The sequence below is a fragment of the Centruroides sculpturatus genome, unplaced genomic scaffold (assembly GCF_000671375.1).
Source record: "Centruroides sculpturatus isolate CEXI.00-Female unplaced genomic scaffold, Cexi_2.0 scaffold32, whole genome shotgun sequence".
Taxonomy (NCBI): Eukaryota; Metazoa; Arthropoda; class Arachnida; order Scorpiones; family Buthidae; genus Centruroides; species Centruroides sculpturatus.
The window spans coordinates 1,071,539-1,092,635 of record NW_019384445.1 but is presented as its reverse complement, the minus strand read 5'-3'; the positions used below and the strand labels follow the sequence as shown (position 1 = coordinate 1,092,635).

General features: G+C 25.7%; 1 protein-coding gene across 1 annotated transcript in view; it reads right to left on the bottom strand.

Moving 5' to 3' along the window:
• LOC111620360 (PR domain zinc finger protein 10-like) overlaps positions 1–21,097 on the bottom strand; it is a 139,353-nt gene that overhangs the window by 56,139 nt on the left and 62,117 nt on the right. Inside the window, exons 7-9 of the mRNA XM_023362286.1 lie at positions 19,806–19,955; positions 19,499–19,726; positions 8,404–8,559 (exon numbers count right to left, since the gene is read on the bottom strand). Of these exons, the coding sequence (XP_023218054.1) occupies positions 8,404–8,559; positions 19,499–19,726; positions 19,806–19,955 (534 nt within the window). The remainder of the gene's footprint in view (positions 1–8,403; positions 8,560–19,498; positions 19,727–19,805; positions 19,956–21,097) is intronic.

The following is a 21,097-nucleotide window of genomic DNA, read 5'->3' as shown; positions in this document are numbered from 1 at the left end:
TTTCTTTAAAATGTTCATAGAGGCTATTCTAGAGATGGATATTTCATCTGTTTTTGATTTAAAATATTCCAGAATGTTTATGTTTTTTCTTATTTTTTGTAAAAATTTTTGTTTGTTTTGATCTTATTCCCTGATTATGGGTTGAATACGTCCAAAAACATCTTGGAATTAGTATTTGTTTCATTTTTTAACTTTATAAGTTCAAATAATTTTTTTAAACCAGTAAACTCTGTTATCTTTATTAACAACTTAAAAATTTAGTTAGAGCATAAAAATTTGCATAGATATATAATAAGCATTCAAACAAAACTTAAAGATTTTCTAACAATTTCATGTGTCAATTTGAAAATTTTGTAATTCCGTATTAGAAATTATATTTGGGGATATGAAAAATAAAGAAATTCTTAAATTAGAAATTACAAGTTCAATCTCAAGATATTTGATTCTTAATCTGATGGCAATGATGGTGAATATGGCTTTAAAATTTATCCATAAAATTCTGAATTACATAATGGAGGTAATTTAAAATTTACTTTCAACATTCAAAAGTTACTCAATAACTCTCTTAAGAATAAAGTTTATTTTGTTTTAATAAAATATTTTTATAATATATTACATTAACATAATTTTTCAACTATATTTTTGTGAATAATTAAGCATGCAAAATAAATAAATTATTAAAATCTTTTTAATCATTAAATATTAATGAAAATATATTTACTAAATTTTAAAATAACTGTGTATTATAAACTCTCTATATTAAATTTTATTATAATGTAAAAATTATCTAGGTTTTTTCTATTATAATCATTTCAGAGATATTTTTAGTAATAATATCTTACTTGGTTCTCCATTCTCTTTTAGAAAGATTTTGTTAACGTATAAATAAGTCGCGGGAAGGCTTGCCCATGCTCGACTAAGAACAGGTTTATCAAATATAAGTTGAATCCTATGATGAGGGCAATCTTTTTCATAATATTGATTGCAGTCTTCACACCCTATTCACCAAGAGATAACATTATATTTCTAATTCATGTGCAGAAAATAAAAATAAAATGATTGACATCTATACAACTAAACTGTTTATTTCAAAAAATTATAATAATTTATCTATTTTCAAATTTAACTTTAAATCAATATATTAAGTTATAATTACAACATTTTCATTTAAATGAACATATAATATTATTATTATATTAAATGAGCATACAATAAATCAATAGTATAAATAAATTTTGATGTAAAATTTTAATCAATAATTAATACAACTGATTTTTATTACCCTATCAATATCATTGGAATTGGAGTTTAAGAAAAATATTTTTTGTACAAATATACTAATTATATTTAATTTATAAAAACAAATTAATTCAATTTAAAAGTTGTATTTTAAAACTCATATTCAAAGAATGCTACAAAATCTTATATTCCTGTCTGTGGATCATATTTGTTTTGGATGGTTATGATCTCACCAACCACAGATCAATTTAAAGACAATCTTTTCTGTCTATAGAATTATTACTTTCATCTGGATACAGTCAACAACCACATTTAATTTTTATTCTTAAATATAAAATCATCGTTAGTAATGAATTTTTTATATATAAACAAGTCATGAGAGTGTAAAATGGTGTAAATTTTTCACTGACATTTTATATAAATTTTTTCATCATTCCATATCATTCCATAGAGATTTTTTACATATTTTATCAAGATTTCTTAAAGAATATATTATATTCTATACAATATAAAATTCTAATATAAATTTATTGAATAATAAATCATTCCACAGTAATTCATATAGTAAAATATTAGAGTTTGTTCAATTAATTTTATCTGATAATTAGGGCCAAGTTTTTTCCTTGAAAATACAAACTGAGATGCTTTTTGTGATATTAAATATTCCATGTACAGAAAAGTTACTAGGGAGCCTGACATTACATTTGAACTTACAATACACGATTCATCTTGTATTGTAAGTTCAAATGTAATGTCAAATTCACCAAAAGGATAAATGTAAAAGTAAAAAAACAAAATGTTTTTAATTTAAAGAAACTATATTTGTAATTTTATAACAGCAAGAAAACTATTATAAAGTAATAGTAAAGAAATTAATAATCTATTATCTACAGTCAGATTTCTAACAGATTTCAGTGGATTCCCCCGCCCATTTAACATTTGGAAGTCAAAAGTAAGATTTTGATTGACTAAAATTTCAACTGTGAAACTTAAAGGGATTGATCGAGTATACACATTATGTAATTTTGGAGATGGGTATGTACAATGGCATTATAGAGCATTACAGCAGGCTAGGATGGTAGTTGAAATGTATAAAAATAGTTTTGTGTAATTTATAAACAATCCCAAATTTTTGATAAGATGCAGTTTAAAAACTTCTGAAGCAAATCCATTTTCTGGTCATGGACAAGGATCTCCATCTGTTGTACTTACAAAATTTTCTTAAATGGGAACATTTTATATGAGAAAAATTTACACATCTCTTATGGGGGGAAAAACTGGGACTTTTGAAATCAAACTTTCCACATGGAAAAACTTCTCATGTGGAAACTTCTTAACTGAATTCCACTGTATATTCAAAGGTGAAGATCAATTTGTTAAAAATACAAATGAAAGTTTATAAAGCTATTATCCTAATAACTGTAACATTAAGCTCTATGTACTGTACTTCAGAACAGTAAATTTAATTATTAAATTAGTAAGGTCAAAAAGACAAAAGTGATGCTTTCAAAAATTTGAAAGTAAATTACAATTATAAATTATTATACTAATTATTTTCAGTTAACATTTATATAAATGCAATTATAAGAAGAAACCAAAACAAATATTGTTATATTTAAAACAGTTTAAAATAAATTATATTCTTTAAATTATATAATTTTAAAAAACTTATTAAAAATATTACTAGACATTTTACAGACAAAAGCTAAAATACATTTATACAAGGGCAGGCTGAAAAGTAATGCACACATGCTTGTAGAACATGAACAAAAACAAATAGCAAGATCGGGCAAAAAGTACATTAAAGTACAATTCTTAAGCTTCAAAATCATATATTTATTTTTCAACATAGCCTTAATGATGACTAACACATTTCTCCCAACATGTAACAAGTTTTTCATTCCGTCACTGAAAAATTCTTCCGACTTTTCTCGAATCCAGAACTTGACAGCTGCCTTCACCTCATTGTCTGAGATGTAATGATTACCCTTGAGGTCTCTCTTAAGTAGAGAAAACAAATAAAAATCACAAGGCACAAGATTGGGGGAATAAGGAGGATGTGGAATCAGTTCAAACTTCAGGTTTCGCAGAGCCTCTCCAGTTGCGCGCGAGGGGTGTGGACGAGCATTGTCATGTTGCAAGATTATTGGTGCCAGGCTGCCTCTAACATGTCAAACTCAATGTCAGAGGTGTTTTAGAGTCTGTATGTACTGAGAAGAATTAAACATTGCAACAAGATGCAACGGTAATTGTCTGTGGCAGTGATTGGACTTCTGCTGCATGTTTCATCAGCAATTATGACTTTTCCAGGCTCGCAACCACATAATTTTATTATCCATCAATTTACAATAGACCTATCAACAGCATCATCACAATAAACAGCCTTTAAACGTAATTTTTTCAGCATTTAAAAATTCAATAACTGCACACTATTTAACTCGCGTTGACATAGCACCAGAACATGTCTCGATATTTCCACTTCTCAAAATATACTGAATGAATGCAACAACCTCAAACTGCACATGCACATAGAGGAGGAATGTTACTTCCATATGCCATCTGGCATGCTTCTGAAAATCATTTTGTTTGTGCTCTACAAGCATGTGTGCATTACTTTTCAGCCTGCCCTCGTATAAATCTGGAAACAAACTTTTATACATTACTGTTTTAATATTTATTAAATTTAAATTCATTTTAATAAGCCTAAGATAGAGAGAACCCTATAAATTTGGATCATTGCATGTTGCAATTATTTATAAATGAATAATCAAATAATAAAACAATAATTATCAAATCATTTAGTGTGATTCATCAAGAAATTTTTTAAGCTTGATCTTGAAAATATATATACAGTACTTTCCTTTATGATTATTATTAAAAAATTATTAATATAAAAATACCAAATATTTTTAAACAATATAATATTTATTTTAAACTTATCTTCAATATATGAAATGGATTTTAAATAACCAATATTTTCTGAAAATATTTCAAAAAACAAGCATTGAACTAGTTTTGTTTCCAACTGACTCAGAAAACTAATATCATGTAACACTTGACATAATCATATTTAAATTATTATGATATTAGTTATATACATATTTATATACAGGGTGTCCACACAAAACTGACCACATTCACTGACTGAATAAAACTAGGCCAACTTAAAGAATGAAGTTATGAAGGTTTCCATGCTTTGTGAATAAAACTTTTTGAGTGTTTTATTTTTGGGGGTCTGATTTTATTTTGTCCTTTTTTTCCAATAAAAAAATTACAATAATTTACTCATCCAATGACAGAGGCCACTTTTATATGTGACACACTGTATTGTGTGTGGTATGCATTAGTGGTGTTCAATATTATAGAATATTAGACTATTGATATGATCTTTTCCAATATATAAGTCCGAAAAATAAACACTAGTTAATATTATTATTGATGTTAGATATTACTGATATTGAGAATTGTCAAAATTTATAAAATAAATTAATTTAATGGTGCACTACTAATGAAATTTGAAATTGTCAATGAATTTCATTTGTTTGTAATTTAAATGTTAATTTTGATTCTAGTATCAACAGTTAAACAATTTCTAACCTATTTTCTTGAATTCCTGTACACTTAATGTTTGGAATTTAAAATTTGCTTTTGATTGGCTGACATAATTCAAGTGTAAACAATTTTGAACTTGAATTTAAAAACTAATCCTTTCCAAAATTTTAAATTTCTTGTAATTGGTTAAGAGAAAAAAAAAAAAAAAACACAGTTAACTTGATGATTTTAAAAACAGTATAAACAGGCAGTTTCTGTTTGATATCTCTATTTTCTGACAAAGTTTTGAATCTTTTTATTATATTTTAAGTATAATTAATTTTTTTGTATATTGTATTAGCCAAAATATTAATCAATGATTTTTCCTACTTTTTAAATCTTGAGTTAATAAAATTTGTAGGCTTTTTAGGTCTTTGAAACAGAATAATATAATAAAAATTAATAGCAGCAAGCAATAAGGTTTAAAAAAAATTCCTTAAGGTTATTAGTGAATGATTAGATTTTGTTTAAGAAGTTAAGCAAATAAAGAAATGTACTATTATTAAATATTAAATTTTATAAATAAAAAGTAATACATTTTTTTTATCATTTAAAACAGTAATAAATTTTTTATTATGCAAAACAATAATTTTACTGCAGAAATTGTCATTCTTTTAATCTAAACCTGCTCACAGTTAACCTTATCTTATGATAGCTTAATTCTCTTTAGTATGCCACTATTTAAACCTCTGATACATTGTAGTTAAAAACTCCAATAATATAAAATATTAAATTTGATTGGATAAAAATCAGAGTAGAAGAATTCTAACAAGAACTCTCATATGTTAATAGAAAATGAAAAACTGACAATTGTTATAAATTTCTATTAAGCAAACACAAAAATACATAATTAAATATTAAAATGTAATTAACAATTAAATTAATTTTGCATACAAAGCTTAATTAAGTGTATGCTTTAGAAATATAGCTGTTTAAGTAATTTGTTGTTGTTGTTATTGATATAAAATTTTACTAATTAATAATCAATATTTTGACAATATCAACTGTCATTATATCATTTAATTTATATTGATTACAGATTTCATAATATTGAACATCACTATCACATATGTGTAAAATTGTAAAGCCAACACATTTAAACTATAAGAAAAGCTACATTTATTAAAATGAAAATTTCAGTTAATAAAATACGAAATATAATATTAATTAATTATAAATATCTCATTTTATTAATCGTAAGATTATTAATTCTGCAATTTAAATTTGTATGTTATTGAACACACAACCATTGATATAATGTAAATAAAAATGATGGCATTTTTTTTTGTAATTACAAGCATGTACACTTCCAATTCATTATACTCATAATTCAAAAGACAAGTTATTAAAATAAATTGTCTAATTCATTAACATTTGATTCACTATTATAAATGAAATGCATTTGTATTAGTAAAAGCCATAATAAAAATGCAGGAAAAATTTTTTTCCAAGTGTTGTTGGCTATTTGATCAATTATATACAAATCTTTGGCAAAATAAAAAAATATCTTCAGATTTTACTTACTTAATACAACTTCAGTTAATCATACTATATGCAGAAAAGAAAGTATATATCAAACATATGTAATGCTAATACTAAATGAATGGCTGGTAATTAAAAATAACGAATCAAATAAAATATTCAATCCATTATACATATATATATATGGTGGTAATGTCATACTATCACAAGTGGCATTAACATTGTTTAATACAAATGTGGACTGGTAAATTGTATATGTAATTTGTATACGTATAAGTATATTAATCAACTTAATTCATAATTATTATAACTAATTGAAAATAATAAATTTGTTTTAATCTTGTANAAGTAATAAATTATAAACAGACAGTCTGCACAATTACTTATGCAAATTTTCTCATTCAAATAAATCACTGACAACATTAGTTTAATGTAGAAATCTTTTAAATACTATTAATGGCCATATTCACCATCTTAACTTAACTCATGATTTATATGTTATTTTACATTTAAAGTAAAATTGTGCTCATTACACATTAATTCTAGACTTACTCATAAATCTGAATAATGATCTAACTCACTTGTATTGGTAATTTAATGCTGATATTACAGGTTAGCTCATGTACTGATTTATTTTTCTGCATTGTTTTAAGACAAATACAATCATCAAAAAACCTGAATGGATTCAAATACTTGAAAAGTGATTCATAGTATTAAAAATGATTACATTGTTGTACAATATTTAAAATATGTATTTAGTGTTTTTGTTTTTTCTTGTCTTTTATTTTGATTTTTGAATTACTTAATTAAAAAGGCATTAATTTTTTATATTATTTCATTATAATTTTATTTTCATTTTTTCATTTTTATATTTTTTAAATTTCCAATATATTTTTATATTTCATGGCCTGCTCTAACAGAACATCTTGGTAGGATATGAAGCTAAGATTATAGAAGTTAAAGGAGAGAATTTAAGAGGCACACAAAAGTCTTGAATCCAGAAAAAAAATCTTGGAAGAGGACATTATCAACAATAAGGATCTGGAAAGTTTTCCAACAATATGGAAATGGCTATTGAATAAGAGGAAAGAAAAATGTAGGAATGGCAGTCATTAGAGAAGCAAATAAAATTTATTACGTAATATTTTTGGTGTTTTGAGTTTAAAAATATTTTTGTAATGAAAATATGTTGATTGTGAAATTAAATAATTTTTAAAAATATTGTTAAATATGTAAGGAAAAAAACATTTTTCTTTAAAATGTTCATAGAGGCTATTCTAGAGATGGATATTTCATCTGTTTTTGATTTAAAATATTCCAGAATGTTTATGTTTTTTCTTATTTTTTGTAAAAATTTTTGTTTGTTTTGATCTTATTCCCTGATTATGGGTTGAATACGTCCAAAAACATCTTGGAATTAGTATTTGTTTCATTTTTTAACTTTATAAGTTCAAATAATTTTTTTAAACCAGTAAACTCTGTTATCTTTATTAACAACTTAAAAATTTAGTTAGAGCATAAAAATTTGCATAGATATATAATAAGCATTCAAACAAAACTTAAAGATTTTCTAACAATTTCATGTGTCAATTTGAAAATTTTGTAATTCCGTATTAGAAATTATATTTGGGGATATGAAAAATAAAGAAATTCTTAAATTAGAAATTACAAGTTCAATCTCAAGATATTTGATTCTTAATCTGATGGCAATGATGGTGAATATGGCTTTAAAATTTATCCATAAAATTCTGAATTACATAATGGAGGTAATTTAAAATTTACTTTCAACATTCAAAAGTTACTCAATAACTCTCTTAAGAATAAAGTTTATTTTGTTTTAATAAAATATTTTTATAATATATTACATTAACATAATTTTTCAACTATATTTTTGTGAATAATTAAGCATGCAAAATAAATAAATTATTAAAATCTTTTTAATCATTAAATATTAATGAAAATATATTTACTAAATTTTAAAATAACTGTGTATTATAAACTCTCTATATTAAATTTTATTATAATGTAAAAATTATCTAGGTTTTTTCTATTATAATCATTTCAGAGATATTTTTAGTAATAATATCTTACTTGGTTCTCCATTCTCTTTTAGAAAGATTTTGTTAACGTATAAATAAGTCGCGGGAAGGCTTGCCCATGCTCGACTAAGAACAGGTTTATCAAATATAAGTTGAATCCTATGATGAGGGCAATCTTTTTCATAATATTGATTGCAGTCTTCACACCCTATTCACCAAGAGATAACATTATATTTCTAATTCATGTGCAGAAAATAAAAATAAAATGATTGACATCTATACAACTAAACTGTTTATTTCAAAAAATTATAATAATTTATCTATTTTCAAATTTAACTTTAAATCAATATATTAAGTTATAATTACAACATTTTCATTTAAATGAACATATAATATTATTATTATATTAAATGAGCATACAATAAATCAATAGTATAAATAAATTTTGATGTAAAATTTTAATCAATAATTAATACAACTGATTTTTATTACCCTATCAATATCATTGGAATTGGAGTTTAAGAAAAATATTTTTTGTACAAATATACTAATTATATTTAATTTATAAAAACAAATTAATTCAATTTAAAAGTTGTATTTTAAAACTCATATTCAAAGAATGCTACAAAATCTTATATTCCTGTCTGTGGATCATATTTGTTTTGGATGGTTATGATCTCACCAACCACAGATCAATTTAAAGACAATCTTTTCTGTCTATAGAATTATTACTTTCATCTGGATACAGTCAACAACCACATTTAATTTTTATTCTTAAATATAAAATCATCGTTAGTAATGAATTTTTTATATATAAACAAGTCATGAGAGTGTAAAATGGTGTAAATTTTTCACTGACATTTTATATAAATTTTTTCATCATTCCATATCATTCCATAGAGATTTTTTACATATTTTATCAAGATTTCTTAAAGAATATATTATATTCTATACAATATAAAATTCTAATATAAATTTATTGAATAATAAATCATTCCACAGTAATTCATATAGTAAAATATTAGAGTTTGTTCAATTAATTTTATCTGATAATTAGGGCCAAGTTTTTTCCTTGAAAATACAAACTGAGATGCTTTTTGTGATATTAAATATTCCATGTACAGAAAAGTTACTAGGGAGCCTGACATTACATTTGAACTTACAATACACGATTCATCTTGTATTGTAAGTTCAAATGTAATGTCAAATTCACCAAAAGGATAAATGTAAAAGTAAAAAAACAAAATGTTTTTAATTTAAAGAAACTATATTTGTAATTTTATAACAGCAAGAAAACTATTATAAAGTAATAGTAAAGAAATTAATAATCTATTATCTACAGTCAGATTTCTAACAGATTTCAGTGGATTCCCCCGCCCATTTAACATTTGGAAGTCAAAAGTAAGATTTTGATTGACTAAAATTTCAACTGTGAAACTTAAAGGGATTGATCGAGTATACACATTATGTAATTTTGGAGATGGGTATGTACAATGGCATTATAGAGCATTACAGCAGGCTAGGATGGTAGTTGAAATGTATAAAAATAGTTTTGTGTAATTTATAAACAATCCCAAATTTTTGATAAGATGCAGTTTAAAAACTTCTGAAGCAAATCCATTTTCTGGTCATGGACAAGGATCTCCATCTGTTGTACTTACAAAATTTTCTTAAATGGGAACATTTTATATGAGAAAAATTTACACATCTCTTATGGGGGGAAAAACTGGGACTTTTGAAATCAAACTTTCCACATGGAAAAACTTCTCATGTGGAAACTTCTTAACTGAATTCCACTGTATATTCAAAGGTGAAGATCAATTTGTTAAAAATACAAATGAAAGTTTATAAAGCTATTATCCTAATAACTGTAACATTAAGCTCTATGTACTGTACTTCAGAACAGTAAATTTAATTATTAAATTAGTAAGGTCAAAAAGACAAAAGTGATGCTTTCAAAAATTTGAAAGTAAATTACAATTATAAATTATTATACTAATTATTTTCAGTTAACATTTATATAAATGCAATTATAAGAAGAAACCAAAACAAATATTGTTATATTTAAAACAGTTTAAAATAAATTATATTCTTTAAATTATATAATTTTAAAAAACTTATTAAAAATATTACTAGACATTTTACAGACAAAAGCTAAAATACATTTATACAAGGGCAGGCTGAAAAGTAATGCACACATGCTTGTAGAACATGAACAAAAACAAATAGCAAGATCGGGCAAAAAGTACATTAAAGTACAATTCTTAAGCTTCAAAATCATATATTTATTTTTCAACATAGCCTTAATGATGACTAACACATTTCTCCCAACATGTAACAAGTTTTTCATTCCGTCACTGAAAAATTCTTCCGACTTTTCTCGAATCCAGAACTTGACAGCTGCCTTCACCTCATTGTCTGAGATGTAATGATTACCCTTGAGGTCTCTCTTAAGTAGAGAAAACAAATAAAAATCACAAGGCACAAGATTGGGGGAATAAGGAGGATGTGGAATCAGTTCAAACTTCAGGTTTCGCAGAGCCTCTCCAGTTGCGCGCGAGGGGTGTGGACGAGCATTGTCATGTTGCAAGATTATTGGTGCCAGGCTGCCTCTAACATGTCAAACTCAATGTCAGAGGTGTTTTAGAGTCTGTATGTACTGAGAAGAATTAAACATTGCAACAAGATGCAACGGTAATTGTCTGTGGCAGTGATTGGACTTCTGCTGCATGTTTCATCAGCAATTATGACTTTTCCAGGCTCGCAACCACATAATTTTATTATCCATCAATTTACAATAGACCTATCAACAGCATCATCACAATAAACAGCCTTTAAACGTAATTTTTTCAGCATTTAAAAATTCAATAACTGCACACTATTTAACTCGCGTTGACATAGCACCAGAACATGTCTCGATATTTCCACTTCTCAAAATATACTGAATGAATGCAACAACCTCAAACTGCACATGCACATAGAGGAGGAATGTTACTTCCATATGCCATCTGGCATGCTTCTGAAAATCATTTTGTTTGTGCTCTACAAGCATGTGTGCATTACTTTTCAGCCTGCCCTCGTATAAATCTGGAAACAAACTTTTATACATTACTGTTTTAATATTTATTAAATTTAAATTCATTTTAATAAGCCTAAGATAGAGAGAACCCTATAAATTTGGATCATTGCATGTTGCAATTATTTATAAATGAATAATCAAATAATAAAACAATAATTATCAAATCATTTAGTGTGATTCATCAAGAAATTTTTTAAGCTTGATCTTGAAAATATATATACAGTACTTTCCTTTATGATTATTATTAAAAAATTATTAATATAAAAATACCAAATATTTTTAAACAATATAATATTTATTTTAAACTTATCTTCAATATATGAAATGGATTTTAAATAACCAATATTTTCTGAAAATATTTCAAAAAACAAGCATTGAACTAGTTTTGTTTCCAACTGACTCAGAAAACTAATATCATGTAACACTTGACATAATCATATTTAAATTATTATGATATTAGTTATATACATATTTATATACAGGGTGTCCACACAAAACTGACCACATTCACTGACTGAATAAAACTAGGCCAACTTAAAGAATGAAGTTATGAAGGTTTCCATGCTTTGTGAATAAAACTTTTTGAGTGTTTTATTTTTGGGGGTCTGATTTTATTTTGTCCTTTTTTTCCAATAAAAAAATTACAATAATTTACTCATCCAATGACAGAGGCCACTTTTATATGTGACACACTGTATTGTGTGTGGTATGCATTAGTGGTGTTCAATATTATAGAATATTAGACTATTGATATGATCTTTTCCAATATATAAGTCCGAAAAATAAACACTAGTTAATATTATTATTGATGTTAGATATTACTGATATTGAGAATTGTCAAAATTTATAAAATAAATTAATTTAATGGTGCACTACTAATGAAATTTGAAATTGTCAATGAATTTCATTTGTTTGTAATTTAAATGTTAATTTTGATTCTAGTATCAACAGTTAAACAATTTCTAACCTATTTTCTTGAATTCCTGTACACTTAATGTTTGGAATTTAAAATTTGCTTTTGATTGGCTGACATAATTCAAGTGTAAACAATTTTGAACTTGAATTTAAAAACTAATCCTTTCCAAAATTTTAAATTTCTTGTAATTGGTTAAGAGAAAAAAAAAAAAAAAACACAGTTAACTTGATGATTTTAAAAACAGTATAAACAGGCAGTTTCTGTTTGATATCTCTATTTTCTGACAAAGTTTTGAATCTTTTTATTATATTTTAAGTATAATTAATTTTTTTGTATATTGTATTAGCCAAAATATTAATCAATGATTTTTCCTACTTTTTAAATCTTGAGTTAATAAAATTTGTAGGCTTTTTAGGTCTTTGAAACAGAATAATATAATAAAAATTAATAGCAGCAAGCAATAAGGTTTAAAAAAAATTCCTTAAGGTTATTAGTGAATGATTAGATTTTGTTTAAGAAGTTAAGCAAATAAAGAAATGTACTATTATTAAATATTAAATTTTATAAATAAAAAGTAATACATTTTTTTTATCATTTAAAACAGTAATAAATTTTTTATTATGCAAAACAATAATTTTACTGCAGAAATTGTCATTCTTTTAATCTAAACCTGCTCACAGTTAACCTTATCTTATGATAGCTTAATTCTCTTTAGTATGCCACTATTTAAACCTCTGATACATTGTAGTTAAAAACTCCAATAATATAAAATATTAAATTTGATTGGATAAAAATCAGAGTAGAAGAATTCTAACAAGAACTCTCATATGTTAATAGAAAATGAAAAACTGACAATTGTTATAAATTTCTATTAAGCAAACACAAAAATACATAATTAAATATTAAAATGTAATTAACAATTAAATTAATTTTGCATACAAAGCTTAATTAAGTGTATGCTTTAGAAATATAGCTGTTTAAGTAATTTGTTGTTGTTGTTATTGATATAAAATTTTACTAATTAATAATCAATATTTTGACAATATCAACTGTCATTATATCATTTAATTTATATTGATTACAGATTTCATAATATTGAACATCACTATCACATATGTGTAAAATTGTAAAGCCAACACATTTAAACTATAAGAAAAGCTACATTTATTAAAATGAAAATTTCAGTTAATAAAATACGAAATATAATATTAATTAATTATAAATATCTCATTTTATTAATCGTAAGATTATTAATTCTGCAATTTAAATTTGTATGTTATTGAACACACAACCATTGATATAATGTAAATAAAAATGATGGCATTTTTTTTTGTAATTACAAGCATGTACACTTCCAATTCATTATACTCATAATTCAAAAGACAAGTTATTAAAATAAATTGTCTAATTCATTAACATTTGATTCACTATTATAAATGAAATGCATTTGTATTAGTAAAAGCCATAATAAAAATGCAGGAAAAATTTTTTTCCAAGTGTTGTTGGCTATTTGATCAATTATATACAAATCTTTGGCAAAATAAAAAAATATCTTCAGATTTTACTTACTTAATACAACTTCAGTTAATCATACTATATGCAGAAAAGAAAGTATATATCAAACATATGTAATGCTAATACTAAATGAATGGCTGGTAATTAAAAATAACGAATCAAATAAAATATTCAATCCATTATACATATATATATATATGGTGGTAATGTCATACTATCACAAGTGGCATTAACATTGTTTAATACAAATGTGGACTGGTAAATTGTATATGTAATTTGTATACGTATAAGTATATTAATCAACTTAATTCATAATTATTATAACTAATTGAAAATAATAAATTTGTTTTAATCTTGTATGTATTGCTAATCTTTTTTATTAAATTTACATTATTGTAATGAATATTAAAGTAATCAATTCAATTATAAATTTTAAAAATTCATAAAAAACAATTGTAGTTTTTTACTCATAGTCTAAATATTCATCATCTTTTAGAATTTTTATCGGATTTATGTTAAATTTTATTTTTTCCAATTCTGACATAACACATAATAATAAAATAATTATTTATAGACAATATCACATTTATAATTCATTAAAAATTAAATGTCAATTTTTAATGAATTATATGAATATATTTTAATGAATGGATTGGAAAATATTGATTTTAGTTAGTTCATAAAAAAATTAGGAATTTTATCTTTTAGATTCATTACATATTTTCTAGTTCTAAAAAATTTTTTCTTGATAGTTATCAAAGTAATGTCGTGTTTTTTATAGGAAAGTTTATAATTTTCAAAAATTAATTTAAAATGATAGAAACATTTAAAAAGTAGCTTAAATGATATAAAATTATTCACTTATATGTTAACTGCAGTTTTAAGAAAAGGTGAAATTGGCAAATGAAATGCTGCTCTATGGCAGTTTTCTACAAAAACTATATTTGGAACAGATACTTTATTTTCATGGATAGTCTGGCATATTGGTCTATTTGGAGGAGACCATGAAATCAGATATTTCCATATGGTAAAAACTCCCATGCTGGTTTATCCAAGGAAATGCCAGTTTAAATGAAGTTACACATCCCTCTTTAGAGGACACATTAAAAAAACAAGAGTTTTTATTCAAAACTGTGAAACTGTCAGCATTATATCAAAAACTATGATTATATGTTTAATTTCTTTATCTTACCTTATTTCTAAAGATATAAAATATTTGTGAAATTATGAAAGTGCTTTTCTTATGTTTATTTTATTGTAATTTGATTCAAAAATGCAAACAAAATAAAACACATTAAATTTTAAAAAGTCACTGCAAATTATCTCAACTTACACCCATTAACATCTACTTTGTGTGTAATTTGAGAGGAAGTTGTTATTTTTAAGGTCTGGGTAGATGGTCAGTGTATCCATACATGCTACTGCTTGCTGCTGCTGATGTTGCTAATGTCAATAAGTCATTAATCGTTTTATTGTCTTGTAAACAAAAACTCTCTTCCTGATTTTAAGTCAGTCAAATTACAATGTTATTATTTTATTGTACTTGAAAAAATGTTTACTTTTAACATTTAACAACCAGTTTTGTTAAATAGGATTAATTTTATATTTTAGTTGCAGTTTAACTGGCATGCCGATAACCCCTGCATTTCCGGCATACTGTCTCTCCCATTTGTATATGCAGCATGCCAGTCATTTCATGAAAATATGGTATATAACCTATTCTGAGGATCACAAAGAAAACAATGGCTTAATAACTGAACCACATTCAAAAGCATAAAATAAAATTATTTTTATTCAGACATTTTCATTATTATAGCTAAGACTTATTATGTTATTTATTTATATAAAGCACTACATTAAGCTCATTCATTCATTGATATGAATGGTTCTTTTATAAGTAGTTCACTTTTACACAAATGAAATGGTTCTCTGGTGACATATTTAATGATCCCAAAATGAGGGATATCAAACACATTATTGGAAGAATCTGAAATCTTAAAGTGGTAAATTATTTTGAGTCCAAAAAGGATTCAAAAACTCCCCATTTAACTCTTAATGCATCATAGACTTATGACTAAATGCTTGACTTTAAGTACCATCTACCTACTTTTGAAATGTTCATTGTTAAAAATTTTCTCTGCGTTATTTTTAATGCAATGCTTTCTTTTGTCTTAACAGTATTTACATTTTATTAAATTTTTTTTATACAGAATGTTTCAAAACTATATGTCAGAAATGTAAAGGCAGGTAGAGGGGACCTAAATAAGCAGATTTCGTATAGGAATGTGGGTGTGGAAATGCAGCAAGAGGACATGGTTGAGTTCAGTAGGTGAAAGCACTTTGCTGGCTTGAATCATCATTCCCAACAAGTAGTGTTACCACCCATCCAGTTTTCACCCAGACAGTCTGGGAATTGACTCACTGTCCAGGTGAACTATTAATTTTGCCCAGGAATTTCGTAGAATTGTGAAATTATGATGAAACAAGGTTCTTGCAAATATTTTTACAAATTTACACTATTTTAACAGTAAAAGAACTGCAAGTCTGCCATGTTAGTCTGTTTACGTCAACGTGTAGAGCATAACCTGTCAACCTTTTTTTTTTTTCTTTTTTTTGTATGTACGATCGTACACTTCTCCAATATCCAATAGAGCTAAGTCTATGTCATTTGTACCTGTTGTTTCTTAATTTAGGTTACTTATGTTACTCCTATGCAAGTCCCTAGTCCCTAACTGTAACTGATTTAGAACTGCCATGCACGCTATTCTTTGCATTGTAAAATGACATTGCGCATGCATCAGGAATTTCTGTTCGAACAAACCTGACCTGCCATCCAGGTAAGTGATTTTGAAAAGGTGACAATACTACCCACAAGGATTTTGAGCAACATGCATCGTTACACCAATGCAGAGATTGCCGACATGCATTTCATGTATGGGGCTGTGCAAGAAAATGCAGCTGCTGCTCAAAAGATATACATGAAATGCATGTCAGCAAGCTCTGCATTGGTGTAACAATGATGTTGCTCAAAATCCATGTGGGGGAATGATGATTCAAGCCAGTTTCATCTGCCGAACTCAACAGTGCCCTCTCGCTGCATTTCTGCACCCACATTCCTATACAAAATCTGCTTACTTATTTCCCATCTACCTTCCTTTACATTTCTGACATATAGTTTTGAAATACCCTATATAGATTATACAAATGTACTGTACTGTACATAACATTAAAATCATAACACACCACACCAGGAAATACATAATAACAAACACAGAACCAATTACTGGTATATTCTATATAACAAAACATTCTCTGCACAAACATTTTCTAACTCCTTCTTCAAGTGTGATAATGGTTACCTGATGGAACATCCTTCAGTACAAACTTGAGTTTATAAAAGATTTTAAAAAAAACATAATTCAAACTTATGAACTATGTTCAAATTACGTTTCTTTTAAAATTACATTATTGCACCTGAAGAACTCAGGAGGAGTTAGAAAATGTTTGTGCAGAGATTGTTTTTTGTTTATACACCCCAGTAATTGGTTCTGTATTCATTATTACATAAATAACAATGTTTCATAGAATTGCTTTAAGTTACAAAAAGTACCAGGAATAGACTGCCAAAAATGATTAAAGTCCCTAATAAATATAAACATTTTACATATGTATGTAATCATGAAATCATAATTATTGTAGATTTTCTATTAATGATATATTTCTTACTAATGTCAAATTAAAACTAAACACCAATGTAAATGAAAATAACTTAATACTGTACAGTTTAATCAAAGGTTTTCCATATATAAACCAAAGTTGAATCTTTATAACCAATATCTAAAAGGCTATAACAAATACCTGTAATATAAACTAGTGAGCACTATCTTGGCCTTTCTTTATTGCTAGACTTATTACACTGTCACTGGACACAAGATCAGCCTTAGAAAATCACTTAGAAATGCACTGTCCTTGAAAAATAAAGTGATTTTCTAAGGTTAATCTTGTGTCCAGTGATGGTATAATAAGTCTAGCAATAAAGAAAGGGAAACATAGTGTTCACAAATTTATACCATGATTAGACAAGAAGTGTATCATAGTAAATACCTGTAGCTTGAAAGATATCTAGTTTTTAGACAAAGATTTTATAGATCATTATTCTCAATAATTCTGTATTTCTGAATCATTAAGAGAAAAGAAAATATTAATATAACTTGCAACTGACTATTGTTTGTATCTAATAAACAACCAATTGCTTAATCATACATCAGAAATTTAAAATTAATTTTATTGATATATTAGTAGAAAAACATGAATTTAATACTGTACTTCTTTCTAAAATTCTGTTGGCTCTTTAATTAAATATACATAAAAAATTGCATATTTAATAAGCAATAAATTATCCACCGATATCAAACTTTAGAGCAAGCTAAAGTCTGATATAAATGTTCTTTGCAGATGTACTGTACAGTACTGTACAATGAGTAGTCTTTCTCATACATTTCTGTTAGAAGTTAGAGGAGGAAAATTGTAAGAATTAATATTTATATGAATAAAAACAGCATTCATTACTATAATAAAAATTTATAAAGTATACAATATTCTATCTATTAACATCTAAGTAGCATAAACATCTGAAACAGTTTTTCATAATTTTGCCTTTGATTATCACATGGACTGGATAAAATTATGAAGGCTAAGGCTAGCTAAATATACAGAACAATTGTATATTATCTATGTTGCAACAAAACTTTAACGATATAAGTTGAATAGAGATTCTCAATGTTAAGAAGAACTGATTAAAAGACAGATGATAAAGGTGTCTTACAGATGAACTTTAATTCATTTTTAAGAAGCTTAATCCCATCAGAAAATATTAAGATGCTAAGACAATAAAAAACTAGAAGAGACCATCAAAAAGACAAAACTGAATCATTGTTTTGATGGAAAACAGAAAAAATTTCCCTGAAAATAAAGAAAAAAAAATCAATGATAAATATTTTGTAGAAATTAATGTTTTAACAGAAATTAGAAGTTTTAGCATTCATTCCTATTTTCCAGTTAATAATGATTGACTATAGATCAGCAATAGCTGACAGCAATACGAGATGATATGACACTCTCTCCAATAATTTTAACTATTCAGATTAAACACAAATATAATAATAAAATTTACAAAGTTAACATGTAATTTAATATCAGTCTGACAATTACTAATAAAAAGAAGCTTCTAAAAACAGAGAAAAAATGATGAATCTAAAAATATAGATATTCCAAATTTTTATGAAGTTAGTTTTAATTAACCAATTATGTTATTTGTACTGTATTTACAAAATTAACAATAAGATATGAAAAGTATGGGATGTCACAACTGAAAATAATTTAAAGATGATACTGAAAGAAGAGTTATTTTGTTTCTCTCTTTTTTAATACTTTTATTAAAGATTAAAGTATTTAGAATTTGTTCAAACAGATATATTTTACTGCTACTTTAATTTTCCAAAAAAATGTAAATTTTTATTTTTGTGTAATTCTTTGGTTTAATTAAATTATTTTATGATTATGATTGTATGAGTTGCTATATATTTTATTAAAGTTTATTCATTTTCTCCCTTAAAATTATGAAATAAAATTACTAACAGTGACGATTTGTACGGAGATCACGGCGAGGACGTGAATGTTGATCTAATGATTGATGACTTTCAGGTACTAAGCTTGATAATGCATTTAATCCAGCAGTTATAGGAGAATGAACAGATAACTCTAAGGAATTTCGAGTTGAATCTGGATGAGTAGCGCTGCTGACAGCAGAACAAGTATTTACATCATCAACATCATCTGTTGAAGCACCATTTCTAGCTGCTAGAACTAAATATTTCTTCAATTAGCTAATTGTTAGAAGAGACATTCTGAAAAATAAAAATGTTTATCAAAAAAAGATGCTTACATGCACCATTAGCTGCTAACAAGTGATTTGTTGCATTATTTAAAACAGTTCTGCCATCCAAAGCATCAGCACCATTTAAAACAGATGACACAGTACTACTAGCAGCAGCTTCGTTACAAGAACTTAGATCATTTATATGCTGGCTATACCCTAAAAAAAAAAGTTATCTTTTCTATTATTTGAGTTTAAATAATTAAAAGAAAATAAATAAGCTATATGAAGTATAAATTAATTAATTTGAAATAGTCAAAGTTATTATTCTATTATTATTATAATAAATGTATAAAAATAACTTTCAAATTAGACTTTTGTGATAAAGTTAAATAAATATAATCTTAAATAGTAGTAGCAGAAGCAGAACCTTAATTATATGACAAACTTTCTGAAATATTAATTTTCATATAATTTTTTTACAATTTCAAAATTTTAACAAAACTCATTAATTTATACAAATAATAATTTATAGTGAAGTAATATATTGATTTATTTTGACTCTAAGCAATTTACACAAAATAATAAGTTCTATCTTTTGATATTAATATTTATTTTCAAAGTATACACAGTAGAACCTCGATTATCCCGACTAATTGGGAATGAAGGTAGTCCAGATAAGGAAAAATCCGGATAATTGAAACAAATACTTTAATTTGTCTTTTAATGATAATACAGCACGTTTTCTTTTCGATGACATATCAGTAATATTAAAAATAAATACTGTATTTAAATCATGATCAAATTTTCAAGAAACAAACGTTCATATTGAATTTGATCTACTACTGACCAGCGCTAACAGACTAGCTTTTGTTTAAAAGGTCCTCTGGTGGCTCAAGAAGACGGATTTTATAAAATAAAAAGCAGTTGAAACTGCTTTTTATGAATAAAAATTTGACAAACTAGTTATCATTTTATGACGAGAAAAATTTTTTCGTCGCGTTCTCGGCTTTTAAGTAATGCATAAACCTTCAAGGCGCGAAGCCCTTCGGACCGCGAGGCATAGGCGGTGGCCCACGTTGCCCATGCCTTACGCCACCCTTGGTCATAGAAATGATGTAATTTGAATATAAATTATTTATAAATACGTATGTCAAGTTATATTTTTATTACGACGCAAAATATATTTAAGAGTTTACGACCACTGTGCCGGGTGAGACGTTGTTGAAACAAAAAAAGTTATGCATTCCATCACGTACATAAGCAGTGTCGTAATTCGCCAAGTGCAAATCAACAAATTCGTAAAATTTTTGTTTATTTTGAACAATCCGGATAATCGAAAATCCGGATAATGGAGGTCC